At 38.8% G+C, this 19,825-nt stretch overlaps 1 protein-coding gene across 5 annotated transcripts in view; it reads right to left on the bottom strand.

The window, feature by feature from the left end:
• Nucleotides 1-1,849: 1,849 nt before the first annotated feature.
• Nucleotides 1,850-19,825, bottom strand: part of LOC139606765 (diacylglycerol kinase delta) — a 67,033-nt gene continuing 49,057 nt past the window's right edge. For 2 of the 5 annotated variants that reach the window (XM_071459096.1, XM_071459099.1), the window contains 19 exons: nucleotides 18,682-18,821; nucleotides 16,950-17,037; nucleotides 16,136-16,227; nucleotides 14,947-15,046; nucleotides 13,695-13,760; nucleotides 12,483-12,654; nucleotides 12,263-12,361; nucleotides 12,035-12,146; nucleotides 11,834-11,941; nucleotides 10,961-11,057; nucleotides 10,654-10,761; nucleotides 10,375-10,488; nucleotides 9,595-9,729; nucleotides 8,680-8,843; nucleotides 6,802-6,907; nucleotides 5,305-5,394; nucleotides 4,379-4,513; nucleotides 4,117-4,231; nucleotides 1,850-3,908 (listed from right to left, as the gene is read on the bottom strand). In XM_071459096.1, coding sequence (XP_071315197.1) covers nucleotides 3,856-3,908; nucleotides 4,117-4,231; nucleotides 4,379-4,513; nucleotides 5,305-5,394; nucleotides 6,802-6,907; nucleotides 8,680-8,843; nucleotides 9,595-9,729; nucleotides 10,375-10,488; nucleotides 10,654-10,761; nucleotides 10,961-11,057; nucleotides 11,834-11,941; nucleotides 12,035-12,146; nucleotides 12,263-12,361; nucleotides 12,483-12,654; nucleotides 13,695-13,760; nucleotides 14,947-15,046; nucleotides 16,136-16,227; nucleotides 16,950-17,037; nucleotides 18,682-18,821 — 2,094 coding nt within the window. In that variant the 3' untranslated portion in view covers nucleotides 1,850-3,855. The remainder of the gene's footprint in view (nucleotides 3,909-4,116; nucleotides 4,232-4,378; nucleotides 4,514-5,304; nucleotides 5,395-6,801; nucleotides 6,908-8,679; nucleotides 8,844-9,594; nucleotides 9,730-10,374; nucleotides 10,489-10,653; nucleotides 10,762-10,960; nucleotides 11,058-11,833; nucleotides 11,942-12,034; nucleotides 12,147-12,262; nucleotides 12,362-12,482; nucleotides 12,655-13,694; nucleotides 13,761-14,946; nucleotides 15,047-16,135; nucleotides 16,228-16,949; nucleotides 17,038-18,681; nucleotides 18,822-19,825) is intronic. The other 3 variants (XM_071459097.1, XM_071459100.1, XM_071459098.1) reach the window with 3 other exon arrangements.

Here is a 19,825-nt window from a genome sequence, read left to right on the forward strand (position 1 = left end):
CAGCTGTCATTTTTCTTCTCAGCTTCTTGTAAACTCCTTGGAAGAGTTTCAGTCCAAAATTTCATTTTTACTACTTGGAGAAAAAAAATTCCCCAAAAAAAGTGACATCTTATGATATTAAAAATACAAACAAACTATGGAATCATTAATTAAAATAAAATTAAACATAGGCAACTAGTTTTTAATCCTAAAATGGCTTTCACAAAGGTGTGTTCCCCAAACATCTTTGTGTTCATTGTTAGCACAACGAATGCAAATCAAATCAAAAATAATACACAAAAATTTCACACAAGTATTGGCTAAACATAGGCTGTACATGACATCTCTTTTCTGTGTAAACGATTTGTTAATAGTTTGTAATAACACTGGAGAATTCCTACAACTTTGGCTTAAAGTTAGAATATCTTTAACAATGGTTAAACTTTTAGAAAACGATTTCAATACCAATTGGTGAGACATTGGAAAGACAGTGTTGTGGCAGTGGAATGACATACAATCACATGTAATAACATCGGTGTTAAATGGGAGGTCGTAAGCTGCTGTGAGTAATTGTACAACCACTGATGTAATAAACATTTGTGTATACATCTCCATATATTTATCATTCTTTTATGTTTGGTTAGATATATTACATTTTATCAACACACTTTTGTCCGTATACATTTGTCATAAATAAAATATTTTGTCATTAAATCAATTTTTAAAAAAAAACACTCTTAACCACTCAAAATCTTAAACACACACGCACACATACACAAAAATGTCTTTTTTCCCCCCATTAAGTTTGCTTCTTCGTAAAGTGCAAGGCAAGATACAGTAAACTTTGAAATGTACGACATACAACAACTTTCGCATCTGAAGCGCAAATAGCTCACGCGTTCTCACACCCTTACACACACCTGGTATGTCTCATAACCCACTGGACTCAGTACAAACTTGGCACAACACTACTAAAGCCTCTAAGGTGTAGAGCGTATAGCTGGCACACTATGGATACAGTAACACAATCCTACCAGATCTGAACATCTACAACGCCTCACAGTAGCTCCGCCCCGTCAAGGGTTAGCTTGGGTTAGTTCGATAAACGTGTAAATAACTGAGAAAAATCAAGAACCAACCCTTCACGTGAATGGAAAGAAGCGCAGAAATGATCCTTTACATCTCATGGCTGTAATGTTCGAGTTAAATCTCTAAATAACTTCATCTTGATCAGACCTGAGTCAAAGTGTATTTGCGATGATGTTCATGTTTGGTCTTTTTTTTTTTGTTGTTTTGTGAAGTTTGAGTTGCATCGTGACAAATCAACTCTAGATAAGTTGTGTATAAAACTAAATACTTCTCCGTGGTTCTTCGTAGTTTATACCAACCTTTAGATGATGAAGCTAACTCCACCATTAGCAATCTGCACGGCTTGCAAACATTTCTAGCTACTGTTTGACTTAGGTCTAATCTTGACTTGTAAACATTACTTCACATCCCAACAATTAAAACTTGTAAAATAATACTCTGACACATTTTTGCTGTGTTACAGCACTAGATAGAACTATCTAAAATTCATTCCTGTCCATTCAGTATGCAGTTAGCTTCATGACCTGTTTAGCCTAGCTTATGACACAGCACTGAAAGCAATGGAAACAGCTAGCCTAGCTGTACCTTCCACAACAAAAAAGTTGTCTTATTTACTGTAATATGTACATTTAACACCTGTAGTAAAGGAAAATCCAAAAAACAATTTGCTAGCTAATAGGATACATGTAAATAAAAAGTATTTTACTGGTTTTTCCCCAATTATGACCGTTTTCTTTTTCTTTCTGTTTTTGCTAAGCTAATCATATCTTAGAGCTTTCTCTTTCTATCTCTTTACTGAGTGCACAAAGATGAAAAAGGTATTAATCTTGTCTATCTTGAGGTAATACAGCAAATAAGTGACTTTCCCCAAACATTGGTGTATTCCATAAAGGATCATTACTGCAAAACCTGGGTAGAAATTGTCTCTAGAAGTCGTAAACGTCAGCATTTTAGCCGTGTCCAAACAGCAGCACATTCACGTACTTGCTTTGGCCGTAGCTAGGCCAAATAATATTGAGATATATGAAATCGTGCTGTTTGTTGCAACCTGCTTGGAGAACTGTGTGGGCGGAGAGGGTGTAAATCAATACACCCTCATTAAGTTTGGAAAATACAGGACTAGTATTTGACAGGCATTTGAGTTACATTTTTCTCTGGCGTTCTCTTGCAGTTAAACCCCAACAACCTGGAGCGACAAGCAGGTTACAACAAACAAACAAAAAAATAATACTCACAAATGCCACTGGTTTGAACAAACAGGCTAAAGTTCACTATTATGAGGCAACTTCTGGCCCCACTGTGAGGCGAAGGAAGGCTAAGTATGCATGCAGGGACACACAGAACGGCATTAATTGGCTTCGATTATATGCACAGTGGCCAAGGAGTTTGTCAAAGGGGGAAGCAGCAAAGCCAGAACAGCTTCACAGATTACCATTGGGAAAATAAGATATACAAAAAAATAGATATATATATATATTTGTAATAACAATAATGATAATAATAGCTTTTAACCACAGACAAGGCAAAATCAAATATCCACTGACTCTTATTCTTATATTACATACAATCAATAGTATGGCAAAGTAGGAGTAGTATGCTGAGCTGCTATAATGTATGTTAATGCGTCCTTGATGCTTCCTCCTTCTGTAAACACCCTCACCATACACTGCCAAAAATATCTTAACTTATTGAGTCATTTCATCTAGTGCTGTACCTTGAAATGGTCCTCAAAAAAGAAGTGAAAAAAAAAATGCACAGTGGGATGAGATTCTTTGACTCCCACATAAGTCGCATTTTAGACCTCAATAATAGCTGAGTGATGTACCGTGCTTTGAAATCCCACAGTTGGATTTTTTCATGAGGCTGAAAATCCAGATGAAATGACTCATCATAAAGAACATTATTTTTTGCAGCATGGCTGCGTAGCCTTGGACCACATAAGTCACACAACAGCCTATTAAGAACCACTTGAGAACCACAACAATAGAACCTTTGTGAAATCATACAGTATATGATTTATCATTTAACATTATCATTATTCACAGGTTAATACAAGTCCACACAAGTACATTCCTCAGTATATTTTTTGCAACATTTAAGATATTCTCCAGTTCAGTAGACGATAAGGTTGAGATGTTTCAGTTTGTTCATTTTGTTGATTTGTTGCCGTTGGAGTTCTCATGGCAGTAGCAACAAGAAATAAATACTCTTAGAAAGTCTCAAGAAAATCAAAGTCTAAAGGACACCAAGTTCAGAAATAAAACGATTAAAGTTAGAGAGAAGAAAAAAATTAAAAGACTGTAACTTATAATAATTGATGTAAAATAAGATGGCTGTACTCGACATGCAAGGAGAGCACCACGTAAACACATTTCTTTGTCAAAACAAATTTGCGAGGAGAACGCCGTCATTCCACGCCTCCCTTGTCCTCTGTTTGATTTGCTGCTAGCCACGCCCACTTCTTAGCTCAAGCAGGTAAACAGAACCAAAAGCACAATGCCAATGGTGAAGCAATGCGATGCAAAGCCAAGCCCCTTCAAAAAAAAAAAAAAAAAAAAAATTCAAATTCAAAAAAATCCTCCCTGTTTGCAAAAAAAAGGAGAACAAACAAGTAAAACAGGGAGGAAATAGCATAAAAGTTAGGAAGATGGTTTTTCCTTTTCTTCCTCACGCCTCTGGCAAGCCACTGGGCTTCATGGTTAGAGGGGGGGGGGAACAGGAGGGGTGCTCCTCGCCCCTCGTTTTTGGGGTAAAGGGGGCAGTAAATAAAGCACCTCGTGCATGACTTCAGTTGCCTGAGCAATCTGCATCACCGGCTCCACCTTTGATATCCCAAGTTCCTGCAGGGCAGAGAAAAACAAAATAAAAATGAAAACCTGTGCACGTCTTTTCTTTACCAATAACAATACATTGACGAATATTACCAAAAAAAAAGATGATAGAGACAAATGTAACTTATATGGTTTGGATACTGTGACTTTGAAACATGATTGCATGTACAATGTTGCGGCCAGAGACTTTAAAGAAAGCTCTGTCCTGATCTTTTACCTGAGAGAGAGCTGTTGGACTTCTGCTTGTGGAGCTTCTCTCTCTCTTTCTTCACTTTGGGAATGATCTTCAGCTTCATGCTGCTGCTGCTCTTACTGCTGCCCCTCACTGAGTCCTGTGAAAGACACAGAGATCATGGAAATTGAGTGTAAGATCTTGAGACCTGTGAGAGTAGTAGACTGAGTAGCAGAGGTGATACTGCCAATATATATATATATATATATATAGATTCTCTCTGAAACATACACAAACAGATACATACACAAGCGGTTTCTCTCCCCACCTCCTCAGAGCACTGCATGAGCGGACAGATCCAGTGGATGTCATCCAGCTTGTGGAGCTCGGCACTGAGGCTGTTCAGAGTCGACCGCAGCTCCTCTTCCTCCGGAGACTCCGACTGAGGAGGAGAAAGGGGTTTTTGTTTATTATGCAACCACAGTTTATTGGGATAATGTGATATTTGATCATGTAGATATATAAATAATGTAGACATTTTTCTGAGAACATCTTCCATCTGTAAATCTGAAAATGCTAAATGCTTACACCTGCTCCGATTTTCTGCACAAACTAAGGATGATGTACATTTTGACACCCTGTGAATAATGTGCAAATTGACAGATTTGCAAACAGTGAACATCTGTTAACCAGTAAATCTGCCAACCGTGCTGCAAATTCTTTCAAACTAAAAGTAATTTGCATATTATGCTAATACGTTGTGTGTCGAATCATTTAATCTTGTCTCTGTCATTTAGAGTTGTTTTAGGGAAGCACAGGCGATAAAAACAGTGAAAGTTTTGCCCAATTAATAAAGTCTGAAATGAGTAAAACATATTTATGCAACAAATAAACATTTCAAAACTGAGGAAGATAAAAAAGAAGAGCACATAACAGCAGATAAGAGCAGAACAGAAAATTAGAGTATGTCATGGTATGCAGTAGTGTTGTCATTATATTTGCTCTTCTGCACAGAGAGATTGTTAAAAATGGTAAATTTCCTTACTGGGTAAATAAAGCCAGAGCAAACAAAACCTGAACAAAGACAATGGACAACAGAAACTGAAACGTGAGACCTCAAGGTTTGAATCCCTTCAGCAAAAACAGAGAGACATAGAAAGAGGAAAACAGAGCAGACAATGGAAACAAAGGAAACAACAGAGAGAAGACGTGGATGAAATTGTAGAGTTGTACCAGTAGTTTTCCATCGAGCAGCATCCTGGTCTCAGCCTGGAGAACTTTACTGCTGTTGACAATTTCCACCGCTGTGCTGCGGCTTAGACACTGAAAATGCAAATGATTGATGATTTTTCATAATAAAAGCATCCAAGAACAAAATGTACAATAAATGGCCTTAGGGCTCAGATGACACCATTGTGTTCCCTATCCAAGTAAGTAAATCAATAAAACAGTGGAACAATTAATTATGTATTTTTTTCTATTGCCTCATTTATCGCAGTAAGTGTGCAACATATTGCAGCAAAAATTGTGTATTTTTCTCTGGCAGTTAAAGATTTCACTACAACACAACTTTTAGATGTGCCTGATTACAAAAATTCATTTGAAATGTAGAATTTGTAAAAAAAAAAAACAAAGAAAAAAAAAACTGGCAATAGACTGGATTCTGCAGTTCAAAGAAAGATGACATAAGTACTGCAGTGAATTAATTTTCCCAACAAAGATGTCAGACAGCAAAGATGTTTAATATAAAATGAATAAATAAGACTTGATATGAATATGAATATGCATATACAGACAAAATTCAGATAAACATGAAATAATTGAATAAAATGTTTTTTTATTTAGCTTATTTCCATAAAATGTTATTTTCAGTATTTTTCTTTTTCCAAAGTATGTTTTCATTTCATTAGTGTCATTTTTTTCCTAATGATTGTTGTCACTGCTTATTAAGTCTTTGTCAAACAAGACAAAATTTTGCCAGTTTTTTTTTCCCATCTGTGAAAACAAGGCACACGATTTATTTTTTATTTTTTTCACCCATATGAGCACCCCTGGATGCAAGTGATTTCTTTTCTGTGATGACAAACACATAAGAAAGAAGAATTTTTTTTGTTAAAAATCTCTGAAAACAACCCCTGCCAAAAGAAAAATCCAAGTTTGCCAGGATAATTTTTTTAAAGTTTCTTTCCCCATCTGCGAAAACAAGTCACATTTTTTTTTCCACAAAAAAAAGTGATCTGTGAAAAGAAGAAAAATCTTATTTTTTTTAAAGTATCATTTTAAGTTTCATTTTTTAAAGTTTCAAATAAAAAACAAAAAACAAAAAACTAACTCCTTTTTTGGAAAAAAAATGGGAAAAAAAACTTCTAAAAATCATTTTACCCGACAAACAAACCCCGAAAAACTTGACAAATGGTTATGCCATATGTGTCTATATGTGTTTTCTTTATGTGATTCTTATTAATTCTCATTTTTTTAGAAATGTCTTATCAATTATTAATTTTTAACACATTTGAGCCTCCATAAAATCAGACTGGAAAGCCTGATCTGTCCTTGAAGTGACGTCACCGACGGGTTTCAGATTACCAGGTCGAAAAATTTACTGCCTGTAAAAACTGACATGTGACCTAAGCGTATTGCTGAAAATCTGCATGCTTTACTTTTCCATCTCGTCAGTCAAATCAGCCATCTGTGTGTGCATCTGTCCCCCTTTCCTCCTTGGTGTCTTACCTCGGGGCTGGACAGCTTGGCCTCAGAGAGCACCAGGGCGGTGGCGTTGACCGCGTGAGCCAACTCCTGCTCCACCAGCTTGTGGGTCTTGGCTGCCTCGCGAATTCTGGGGAGGACGCGGGAGGAAATCACAGACTTAAAAGAACTGTAATTATTATTTCAACAAGCTGAAAGGGCATAATTATGGAGATCATTTCAACAAGTTATCTCTGCCTGTTGATGGGACAAATATCTGGTTCCTTTCTTTCTATGGTATCTCCTTCTGATTCAAGAGATGTAGATGTTTGGAATCCAAATTATGACAAAACCTCACAAGTGAAACAGTTTTATTAGTTACAATACATCTGTTTTTAATAAAGTCCATTTGAAGAAATTTAGAAAACCCACTTCAAGTTAAAAATATACCCACTGCTTTATGTAACATCTGCCCTGCAAATAAAAATCTCCACATTGACCCAAAGTGACCTTTTTTTGTTTTCACTGTAACCTTTTTTTTTTTTTTTTTACAAAAGGGTGGAAATTACACAATGCATGCCTTTTATTCTTTTCTCAAATTCCCCATATCAAATCTTTTCCCATTTACTTTCCCCGACCAAAAGAAAACCCCTTTATGACTATTTCACAACCTGAGATACGTTTCAAAAAAGGAATTAAAACATTTATCATCCTGAAAGGGGAGGTTTGCAAAAATGATTGAAAATATCACAATAAAGCAGACAAACTGACACAAGCTGAGAAGACTTCACAGGGACGCAAATGGTTTGTAAGTGTACAAAAAGAGAAACAAAATGGCTCATCAGTTCAGCAGAGAAAAAGCCAATAAGCAGGCTGATTGCGGTGGGATAAGAGAATCCCAAAATGTGGAGCACAATTCCCTCTTTACCCCTTTAACACAAGAGCACAAATAGATGCAGATCATCAAACAAGAAGTTTGCTTTTATGTTCTGTGTGTGTATCGCTGTAGAAGCAAGTTACAATAATACTGGAAATACTCAAGCATTTACATATTTTGCAAAATAACTTTCTGGGTGCTAACAAAAAAAACATAAACCAACCAAAATGATCCCTCTCTTTTGTCCAACTTCTTTCCTTATGCCAGTTTTTTTCAATGATTTTATATTTCATCATGTTTTTATAGAACTCTCCGTCTTTTCTAATCTGCTTCTGGTTTAATTTGTTAGAAATATATTGACAGAGTAGTGTTGTACTTTAACTCTGCTGCACAGAGGTTCTCTTTTTTTTAAAAGAAAATGTTATTCTCATTCAGTAATTACCTCCAACCACCTCTATTCTGACATTCTTTCACTCTGTGTTAATCTACTGTCAACAAAAGAGTATTCCAGCACATAATCCCTCCCCTTTTCTGGTAGGTTTTTATTGTGAAGCACCGACAGGAAGTACTGAGCTTCACTGACAATAGGTTAACATCAAATAAAATAATTTATGATATATTAAATATCCCTGGGCAAATGACATAGTTTATTGATACTAAAGGGGCAGATCTGGAATTTTTTTTTAATCACTGTCCTTGATATTGAGATTGGGCATTTGTCAACTATTTTGTCCATTTCTTATGACATAATAATAATAATAATAATAACAATAATAATAATAATGTATAGCACTTTTCAGACATAGAACGCAGCTCAAGAAATAATGTCTGAATCTCGATGTAAAAAATCAGACATATTTATGGTGTTGAGATCTGTGACCTGTTGGATTTGTTGGATCAAAAACACACTGTTATTCTCAGACCTTCATCAGTTCAAATATTTAACTATATAAAGGTTTGAGGTCAGTGACGCGAGGACAACTGCGTTTTTTTTTCTGTCGAAACGTCTGTGAACATGTCAAACTTCGCTGCGTCGTGCTTCTTACTTGTTGATGAGTGAGTCAGCCACCATGCCCAGCTGCTGAACCTGAGCGCACTCCTCCTCAGTCAGGTACTCCATGGACTGCTGGGAGTTAAGGCGAGGCCTGGTGGCGCGGTAGCTGTCGATCTTCCTCTTGTCCTCCCACGACTTCAGCGTGCTCTCGAAGGCCTGGCCGCACAGAGAGAAGGTTTAGGCAGGAGTCACTCACCTGTTCACGTGAGGAAAAGTCGCAAGAGCTGCCAAATTCAAGGGCCACCTGGTTTTTCACATATTGTGTATTTGTGTTTATATGTATAAAGAAAACTCATAAAAGGGCAGAAGAGGTTCCTGTAAACACATCAGGACCGAGATACAAGAGAAAAATCTTGTATCTCGAAAGAATTGAATTAATAGCTTGCAATATACTCAACCAGGCTGAAACTTTACTGTCACTATTTGAGTGAATAAAAGCCACTTGGAAGGAAGATAAAAAACCAGTGAGCCAACGTCTTCTGTCTCTGTGGCGCTTAAGGAGGGAAACCATGGAAACAAACTGCCCAAATGTGCTCGGGCTCAGGAGAGCTCTCAGAGGTTTTGAGCCGTGTGACGAGAGAACAAACACAGCGGGTTCAAGTGTGATTCAAGAAATCCCCAAAATAGAAAGAGTCAACAACATGGGCAGAGAGCTGCAGTATTCAGCTGCAGTATTTATGAAAGGAAGAGTACTTTGAGCCAGAACTGCTGTTTTTCATATGTGTATAGCAGACATATACATATGCACATGGAAATGTACTAACATTCAGTTCACACCCACATTTCCAGACTGTAAAAATAAAACAAGGCTATTTGTTCTTGAGTTTGGAGTAGAAACCATGTGCACAGTTTCAGTTTTCTTACTACATTACACAGCAGGTAAATTCACACGTGAGCTGGACTTTACCCTGTCCCTGGTGAGCATCTGTGCCCGGTTCTTGTGGATGATCTTGACGATGCCAGGTGGCTGGATCCAAGCCTCTCCGTCCACCTGCACAGGAACCCCCTCCTCCCCCAGGATGGTGATCTTCACCTGACGGCACTGAGACGCAGCGGAGCAGAAAACAGCGCTTGTCAGAGACCTTGTTTTTTTTTTTTTTTTAACAGCTACTCCCTGTTTGACCTCCTCTGTCCTCTGCTGTTGGACATTTCAGAGTTGGTATATCTGAACCATGTGACTCCTCTGCAGGCTTAGAGTCAGCAAAGTGCACTGGAGCTTAATTCCAGTAAAACAACAGAAGTGATTATCTGCTCAAAGCAGGAGTTTGCCCGTCACAATCAATAAAGTTATATTCTCTTCTATTCCATCCCCCAAAACTTTTTCTGAGTTGTCAAGTTCACATCTCCCCATTGTTGTGACATTCTGCTTTAAAGCTAAATCTATTCCACTGCAGTTGCAGGACACCATTGAATCTCTTTCTTTAGTTTACAAGACTAAAATAAACGCTGCTACAGCTAAGTATCTTCTGGTGCAAAGACATTACTCAGGGTTTTTTTTTTTTAACAACAGCTAAGTAACAAATTAAGTGTTTTCCAATGTTGCAGTTGGTTCAAATCACTTTAATCACATCAGCAGCAGCATCAGCATCATGTCTCTTTGCACAAGGAGGGGGAAGAACGTCTGAGTTTTTCATGATAATTTATATCTATCTATCCATAAAGCTTAGCTCAAGGATGAGTGTGTTACCTGTGCAATGCGGTGGTGCTGCAGGTTGATGACCCGGGACACAGCCATCTGCATGCTGCCAAACACAGCCACCACCTCCAACTTCTTATCATCAAATGACGGAGCCCCGAAGTTCTGTAGGAGATGAGAGCGAAGTCATCAATCACATTACTTTTAATGTCCTCAGCCTAAAATTTTAAGCAATTCAAAAAAATAATAATTCTGAACAAAGTTTTAGAAAGAAACTTTTGAGTCAGGCATTTTCTTTTTAATGTGCTGATCATTCTCCAATACACTCACATTGTCCTCCTTGGTGCCCCCCCAGAAGTTGATGCCGCCTGCATAACTGGGGATGTTGAGCACAGCCAAGCCCTGCAGACTTGGCAGGGACATGGGAACGCCATCACACTGAGGAGAGGAAGTTAGAAAAAACACGTTCAGGATGTGAGAGGAAAACAGCTGATAGCTATTTGTTTCTCGCAACAGAAGCAGCTACATTCTGTTCCTCATTCATTAAGGGAAATCAGTGTGTGTGTGTGTGTGTGTGTGTGTGTGTGTGTGTGTGTGTGTGTGTGTGTGTGTGTGTGTGTGTGTGTGTGTGTCTGACCTCCAGCTGAACTCTCTGCTCCAGGTTCTTGTAGGTCTTCTGGACCAGCTCTTTGGTTCCCAGTACTCCGTACCACATCATGTTTTTGGTGCGACTACTGCAGGAGGAGACAGAGAAAAACAGTCAACGCTGCTTCCGTTGCATTAGGTGAAAACTTTATGGATCTGAGAACGACATTAATAAATAAGGTGGAGCTGAGTCACTTCAGCTGGTGGCAGAGACTGGACGTGAATTTGTATGAGAGTACAGGTGCAAAGTAGGAGGTGCTGCCGATTCTCCTTTCCTTTTTTCCATCTGTATAAACAACCCCTGAAGGGCCAGTAAATACGACATATTTTTTCACCTTGCCTCTCAGGGGTTGTTTTCACAGATGGAAAAAAAACTTAAAAAATAAACAAAAACAAAAAAAAAACACCGGGGTAGTGGTGCATGTCACGCTCTTATGGCTATTTTTTATTTTTTATTTTTTTGTGAAAACAACCAAAGTAAAAAAAAATCATCCGTGTAAACAATTCCTGTTGGGCAAGTGGAAAAATTATTTATTATTAAAAAAAAAATTTACTTGCCTAAGGTTTGTTTATACAAATGAAAGAAAAAAAATCAGAAAAATGATCATGGCAAAAAAAAAAAAAAAAACAAACAAACAAAAAAAACCAACACATGCCTTTTAGGGCTTCTGTAGAGTTTTCTTCAATCATTAGTTTTTGTTTGACCCCATTTCAAATATAACTATACACATTAAAGCTAAAATCTACTGGAGAGTTTCGAACAAAGGAACAAAGGTGTTATGCATTTTCTAAATATGTTTTATATACAAATATATAACATAAATCTATATGTAATCTTTTCTTTTGTGTGAGTGTGTCTTCGTACCTGCATTTTTTAGGATGCTCATCTCTCTTGTTGTTGAACTCCAGGGAAATCTTGGCGTCCAGGCCGATGCCGAAGTAGTTGTTCATCACACACTTCTCTGAACATTGTCTACAGATACATGGAGTATGGATTATTGATTAAAACATCACAGTAGTGGAGCAAAACCAAATGCAAAATAGACAAGTGTACACGCAGACTTACACAGTATCCTCGTTGAAGGTGACGGTGTTGAGGCTCTCCGCTTTCTCCAGGACGATGGGGGAGGTGGGACTTAAGCCTCCTTGACCTGGAAGGAGGCATGATGGGTGATAATCTGATGTAATAAATGTCATCAGATTAAAAAAATGGTTCTTAAACAAACAACAAACAAAAGCATTTTGGATTTTGTGCCTTCACTTCATTCCCCTGCTGAACTGAAGGGACACTCACGTGGCTCAGCATCCTTCAGCTCCTCGCTGTTTTCTCTTTTGATGGAGGACGAGGACGACATCCTCTGGACCTGCGTGTGTCTGTTCTGTTCGTCCACCACTGAAAAGAAGATGAGTGATTGTTGAACTGCTCACAGCACAATGATGCTTATAAAATAAGGCTGGTTTTGATGTTTTTGTATATAAAATGATTCCAGGAGGTCAATCGGCCTTCCTCTTACCTTTCTCAGCCTGTTCGATGATCTGCCTCAGGGCTTTCTTCAGGCTGTTGGCCCTGAGCATCAGCTGCTCCTTGGACCGGTATGTTTTGCCCTCTGAACCTGACTCTCCACCACTTTCACCGGGGCTCGAGCTGCCACTCTCCTGGGTGGGCACTGAACCTGCTGGCACCACCTGGATGAAAAAAGAAAAAGGAAATATAGAAGAATATCTGTAAAATATCCTCTGGTATATTCCTGTTAAGTGACCTTTTTGTCCTGTTGAGCGACTTCCCCATAAGATTTATTCTATTTAAAGAGTGGAGTGAACCCTGCAGCATCACCAAAGCAGCAATATTTAACCAGAAAATGTCTCCTCATTCATAAAATTTTAATCTTCCTGCCCTGTGGAGCCCTAGACTGGTGTGAAATCTTGTCTCCCTCTTATTTCTGACAAAGGAAAGCAGCCTTTAATATCCATCTACAGGCAGAAATGTAGGAGGATGAGGTTATATTTTATTTATATCATATAAAATATACATCGATGTTTGATTTGAAGCCGAATTTGCCTCTTTCCTTCTATTGAGCAGGAGGTTGAAATCATGGGGATTTAAAAACTGTCTCATGTTTCAACTGAAGAGGAAAACTTTACATCCCCTCATCATTCACTTCTCAATAATAAAACACCATACATACGTCTATTCCTCACAAACAGAGGCCAAAACTCCACATTAAAAGATTAATAATCATAAATCAGGACAAATAAGAAGCAAGGGAACATATTCATGAATATTCATGGTGGGGAAAAATCAAAGGATTAAATCAAAATGAATGGATTAAACAGATTTTTACCTTCTCAAGGTTTTTTAATCTGAATATTTTTAGAGGCCTGAAGAGATAAAACTACTTCATATTTAACAAGAAAGAGGCAAAGATAAGAGAAATCCAATTTACGGAGAAAAAAATATGTTGGAAACTGCTGCTATAAATAACAACAGTTGTCAATTCAACAGTAAATAATCAATCAAACAGTATGTGTTATATTAAACAAATACGACGCATCCATAAAGTGTGAATATTGATGAATCCAAAAGGCTAAAATTACATTTTGGAGGAAAACACTTCAATTGTTTCTTGATCCAGTTGTTTGGGTTGCTAAATGATTTTAATCAGAGTGTAAGCCTGCACTGATGGCTTTGACTATTACATATTGATTATGATTGGTGTAGTTATTACCTGGGCTTCCGCTTCCTCGCTTAAGGCCTTGACGAGGGAATCGAGCTTCTCATTCAGCAGTGCACACTGGGACAGATACAGAAAGACAATATTATTGTTCGTTTTTAAAAATCATATGAGAGGAGTGTAAATACAGCACACGCAGAACTTCTTCAATCCTCGAATCAGTAACACCTGAAACCAGCGTGAAATCAATACGCGCTCTTATTTAAGCACATAGAAGGCTTTTATTTGCAGAGGCAATAGGAGGTGGAGGCTCGAGTTGTGGTGGCTCTGCTGGGCGAGAAGATTTTCTCTTTTTTTAAAAGTAGGTTTAAGTTTGAAAAATCATCTTATTTCCCACTGTTGATTAGTTAATTGATTGCTAAGATATCTCATGGTCACTGTTTCCAGGGCAACACTATAGTTCCTGTTTACTCTGGTGGAAAAATCTCACAAAAATCATTCAGCATACATAAATAAAAAGTCTCTTATCTCTAAGTTATCAAACTTGTTCTAACAAATAACAACATCAACACATTTACACCTGACATTAAGATGTGATCTGTGTCCTGTTAATGCAGGTCTAAATGCATGTGATTGGCTAATAGACTGGCAAGTTAAAGGTCACCTAACTCCACCCCTTCCTGCTAGCTTAAAAAAGGAAACATGCCCATGTTTGGCTTTGCTCTCCTTGACCTGAGATACACCGTGTTTGTTAACAAGCCTGTGAGCCCTATTTGTATATTGAGAGATGATAAGAGTGTGGGTGGAATCATGAACACATATCAATACCAGATATACTAATGGACTGGACGTCATTATCTAGATAACATATCCAAATACAGTTAAATGGGGTTCTACATGGCAAAGCTGTGTATAAACGAACTGGAGAAATATGAGCAGGGCATCAAAGGGTTAAGAGTTTTCTGAAATGGAAAAGGCAGTATTTTAGCCAGGGGAGTGACTTTAACCCACTTCTTCAGCTGTGTAACAAAACATATCCTCTTTAACGTGTTCAGCCTTCCAGCTTCAGCTTCTCCTTCAACTTCTTATGAAAAGTCACATTATTGAATAGATGGAAAAACACGGACTGCCAAAGGCACAGAAGAGTAAAGGAGGGAATGGTGACACCGAACCTTCAACACAACTATTTCTGTCTCACTCTCTTTATTATGTACACACACACACACACACACACCTACACTTACCCACTAGTTACTGTTATACAAGCTCTTATATAATACGCACGATTACACACGGAACCATTTACCTTCTTTGCCATTGCATCTGCCTCCTCCTTGTTCTCTGTGGCTCTCTCGTACGCCTTCCCCACCTCCGCCACAAAATCGTTCACCGTCCCACATAGAAACCTGACGGAGCGGTGGAGAGCACATAGAAAGACAAAGGAGACGAGAGAGAGAGAGGGAGAGAGAGAGAGAGAGAGAGAGGGTGAATGTTAACATGATAAACGTTGAAAATGAAAAGACATTATCAGGTTAAAACCTTTCAGATTTGGTGATTCACTGCGCAGTCACTGTGTTTTGGAGATTACACACACACACACACACACACACACACTCTTGTTTCATTGCCGCCTACCTGCCTGTCAGCTACGTCGCCTCCACACACACTATTTACTCGCAGCTGTGACATTGCTGCTGTATGACTCAGCAGGGAGGTTTCTCTAAACTCACACGGTCCTCGTGCGTTCAGCAAATATTGGATCCTGTAAAATGAATATTGCGCCTAAAAACACACGCCTCATTGATTAAAGCCCTGTCCTCCTGTGCGGCTCGGCAGGTGCACTCTGACAGGTTTGACAGACCAGTGAATTTGCTGATGCTTGTAAAATCCCACAGGTGAAATTTTGATGTTGTTTCTTTTTGACATTATTTCTGTTCATCTGCGGAGCCTTCCTCCTGACCCGTGGCTCGTCGAAAACCTGCTCAGATCCCACTGCTGGGACTGCAGAAATACTCCGTCCGACAACACCGGTGTTATGTTCAGATAAAAACGTGCTTTAAGTGTGTCCTTAGGTCCCTGAGGTGTTTTAAATGTGCTGCAGGTCTCCACTACAATCAGCAGCAGTTTAAAACACACAACAGTGGAGAAAAGTGCTCGGTAATGGCCCTGAGACTTTTCCCAAAGGAAGACTACTAATGCACTAATGCACTGAGGACGACCCCTAAATACTGATTCCTCAGTCTCTTTCACTTACAGCCCGGTGGCACTTACTGTCCCCTCTATATGTGTGTGGGAATATGTGTGTTCGTCCTTAGAGATGAGGCCAAAGCAAAAATCAATACCTACTGACCAACACTCACTCGCCCCTCTTTGTCTGCCTCTCTCTCTGTCATCATATTTCTTCATCCTCCTATTTTTATTTTCATTTCTCTTGCATTCTCATCCTTCACTTGCTCCCTCCTGTTTTTTTTTTTGAAGGCATTCATGGCACGTACTTGGCAGAGGAAATGACGTCGCTGTGTTTGTCCGAGTCCAGGATCTTGGCGAGGTGGGAGGCCACGGAGTCTGCATACTGAGTGATGTGGACCTGAGGGAGAGGAGGAGAAAACTTCTGAATTATAAACTTAGACTGTTTTGTTTAAAAGGCCTAGAGAAACCCTGAACGGGAGCTGACCTTGGACAGTTCCTAGACCATTCACGCCTTTTTTGTGCTATGAAATTGTGACCTGAAAAAAGCATAACCTCTAAAGACATCTGATCCATAGTTTAATAAAAATGTTTAAAACAAACATTCAGAGCACATTGTTGATTAAAATAAAATAGTTCAGTACTAACAGCTGTAGGGAAGCATTTTGCTCCCACATCTGGAAACTAGACATTATGTTGGTATTAGGTAGGTAGGTCTTGGCAACTATATAAGCTAAAGGAATTGAAAGTGAAATGCACTTTGATGATTAACCTCTTAACCTCTTCTTTCCTCCCTGAAATCCTTTGACTTTTCCTCATTTAGAGTCACAACCCTTCTTTATAAAATATGGACACACCAAAGCGTTGTGAAGGTTACGAGGCAGTGCTCAGCCTAATTTCAAAGCACAGAGCTTCCCTTCATCGATATCTCCGCCGCTCCCTGTGTTTGAGGTCTGATTGCTTTGGCTTCCAGCTGCTGGGTTCAATTGACTGTCAGGGGATGTTTTCCAAAATAATTTCTCGAAGCTTGTGAGATCTCATTTTTGTTTTGTGGGAGCTAATTTATGGATACCATCTGTCAAAAAGCCGACGCCTCCCTGAAAGTTCTGCAGAGTCATTTACCTGCAGAGGAGAGTCGAGGCTGTCGTCCTCCTTCACGATCGGCGTGTGTTTATTGGTGGCGGGCACCTCGTACGTCATCACACTCCATCTGAAAGCACAAATACATTGATGTCAAACACCAGACAAAAAAACTGGATTATCAGATAATCAGGCTGAGATAGGAGGCAGGAGGCAGGGAGTCTTCATATCCTTTTTCTGTGGTTGTCCTGCTGATAACAACAGCAGATCAACAAGGTTTAACACTTTTCACCAAATCAAATTACATTCTTTTTAATCAAATGTTTAACTTCCTTTGAAAAACTTTACTTCAACATGTATCTGCCCTGATCAAAAGCCCTTGAGCAAGACATTTAATCCTTGAACTTTACATGTAAGCTGTTACAAGCTATTTACTGTGGTTTGGGTGTTTCTGATTTAATTCAGAAGCATGTCACGGGTTGAATACCAGACGGTATAATAGACTCTGATCAAATGCCTACGTCTGAGGGGGAAGTGCTGTAAAATGTGGCAGATGATGAAAGTGATGACAGTTGATGACACATTTACACAACATAGTGTACATTTCTTACGTGTTACGCATGCAGTCAAGTATGTACAGCACATCACTTCAGTGTCACATTCCAGTAAGCACTAGACTTTTACTACTCTACAATGACGTATCCACCTCTGCTGATCTTGACGGCTGAGTGAAGAATGTGCTGCAACAGTTCAAAGCTCAGGGTGCACTGTAAAAAAAATTAATAAATAAAGCCACGTTGTCTTACAAGGCTTTTGTCTTGAACGAGTCTATATATATTTCACATCCCAGCCACCCACTGTCTTCACTTGGTTATTTGATTCTCTATGGAGCCACAACACCAGATTTACAACTATGATTATATAAACAGTAAGTGATGATGATGATGGTAGCCACAGGAGGTAAATGCTGAATTCATTGAACAGTTGAGGCCGATTACATTTGCTTTACGAAACTATAACAGACAGAAAATAAAGCCTCAGTATCATTTAAAAATTTGAGACAGTGGATGAAAATTTCTAAAGCAGCTTTTTTTTTTTTTTTTTTTACAGTGTTTTAACAGTGTTTTTTGTGATATTTCAGCGCTGTTAATGACAAATAAGCTAATAATAAAATAAAAAACAGCATCAAACTTCCACACTATTCGACAGGGGTGTGTAATTCTCTGTGAAGTGCATCATTATTTTACATTACACGAACAAGATACAGGACGCAGCAGTCACTTTTTGATTTTTAGTTTGTTTTCGGTCCAATCGTTTGGGAGGTGGAGGTCAGCCAACTGTGCACTAATACTGCTTCATGTTCATCCTATCATTGCTAAGCTCTGTGGCATTAAAAATGCAAAGCTAATTTTTAAATTGTTCATGCATCTTCTCCAGAGATACAATTAAACAAACAGCCTGTGGTATTTTTATCTAATTATCTTTCTTGTTTTGACTATTGCTCGCTCCTGCCTGCTGCCCTTCAGAAACATGTAACTCTAAGAAGGATCAGATTTAGACAATGCATTCATTAAGTTCATTAAATTCATTAAGTCATTCATTTGGGATGTCCTGCACCAGTGTATCGTAGGACAACCCTGTGGACAGTTTTTCTGTCCATCATGGGGCAAAAAACAGATCAACACTCACTGTCAGATTTATACATTTGATCTTAGGACACTGAACCCAAGTTGTTGCCCCCCCACCAGCCTCACCCCTCTCCCTGTGGTCTTACCGGTCCAACATTTTAGTGGTGGCTCTCTCCAGCTTCTCCAGGATCTGCAGCAGCTGAGCGTCGTCGTCACAGAGGCCTCCCCAGCCCAGAACGCGAGCCAGGTCGTTACCTGTGCCCAGGGGCAGCACACCGAGCTGGCACTGCAGAGACAGAGCAGAATCACTTACTTCTTAACAACAGATACACTGCTGCAGAATCTGATAACAAGGGGCGAGATCAATAGATCATCTGCAAACAAATCGATGACTCACATTTCTAATTAAAAGCAGCACTAAACAAGTTATTTTTGTTCATTACAATGAAGTTTGGCTGCGTTCTAGCACTTGAACCTCTAGCGTCAGCCATCCAGGGTCACGTTGATATTCGCACAGAAAACAGAACAAAAGTTACTTCTATACGCAGATGATATTTCACTCTTCTTAAGCGACTAAGAAAATACAGTGCGACAGATTTAATCTCTGACTGGTTCTTTTTCACAAATAATGTGATACAAGATTAATTGGCCAAAGTCTGAGGCTGTGCCCCTGTCTAAATTGGACCCCCAGAGTATTTGCAGTAATTGGCAATTTACATAGCTTCCATCTGGACTGATTTAATTGGGTGTCATGATCACCCCAGGATTACACAATATAATGAATGTAAATCTGTTACCTCTTATCCAAAAAAATAGAAAGTAATCTGCTAAATTGGTCAAGGTTGGGTCTCTAATTGTTAGGAAGGATAACCATTTTAAAGATGATTGTAGTGCCCAAGATTAATTATATAACATACATGCTACCTCTGGATTTTAGTCCCCGACTTCTTACTAGATCTAACAGAGCCGAATAAAGATGAATAGCTTTCTCTGGAGGGGCAGGAAGCCACTTTATAATAAAAAAGAAATTATATGCACCAGTGGAGGAGGATGACCAAGAATAGATTAGTACCATTATGCCTTCTCACTCAGTCAGGACTCGAAATCAAACCTTGCAGATACCTGCGCCCCTGCTTTGGTAGCAACAGAGAAAAAAACTGGTACAACCCTTCTCAATACTTGAATCCCTATCATTCTAAAGGATCATCACCATGGTACAAAAAGTCATTGAAAATTAATTTAAAAATCTATTATGTGGGAAAACTGGGTAAGAGCAGGAATATTGCTGTT

Source organism: Trachinotus anak, unplaced genomic scaffold (assembly GCF_046630095.1).
Source record: "Trachinotus anak isolate AG129_WGS33_773 ecotype Australia unplaced genomic scaffold, CSIRO_AGI_Tana_v1 ptg000023l, whole genome shotgun sequence".
Lineage (NCBI taxonomy): Eukaryota > Metazoa > Chordata > Actinopteri > Carangiformes > Carangidae > Trachinotus > Trachinotus anak.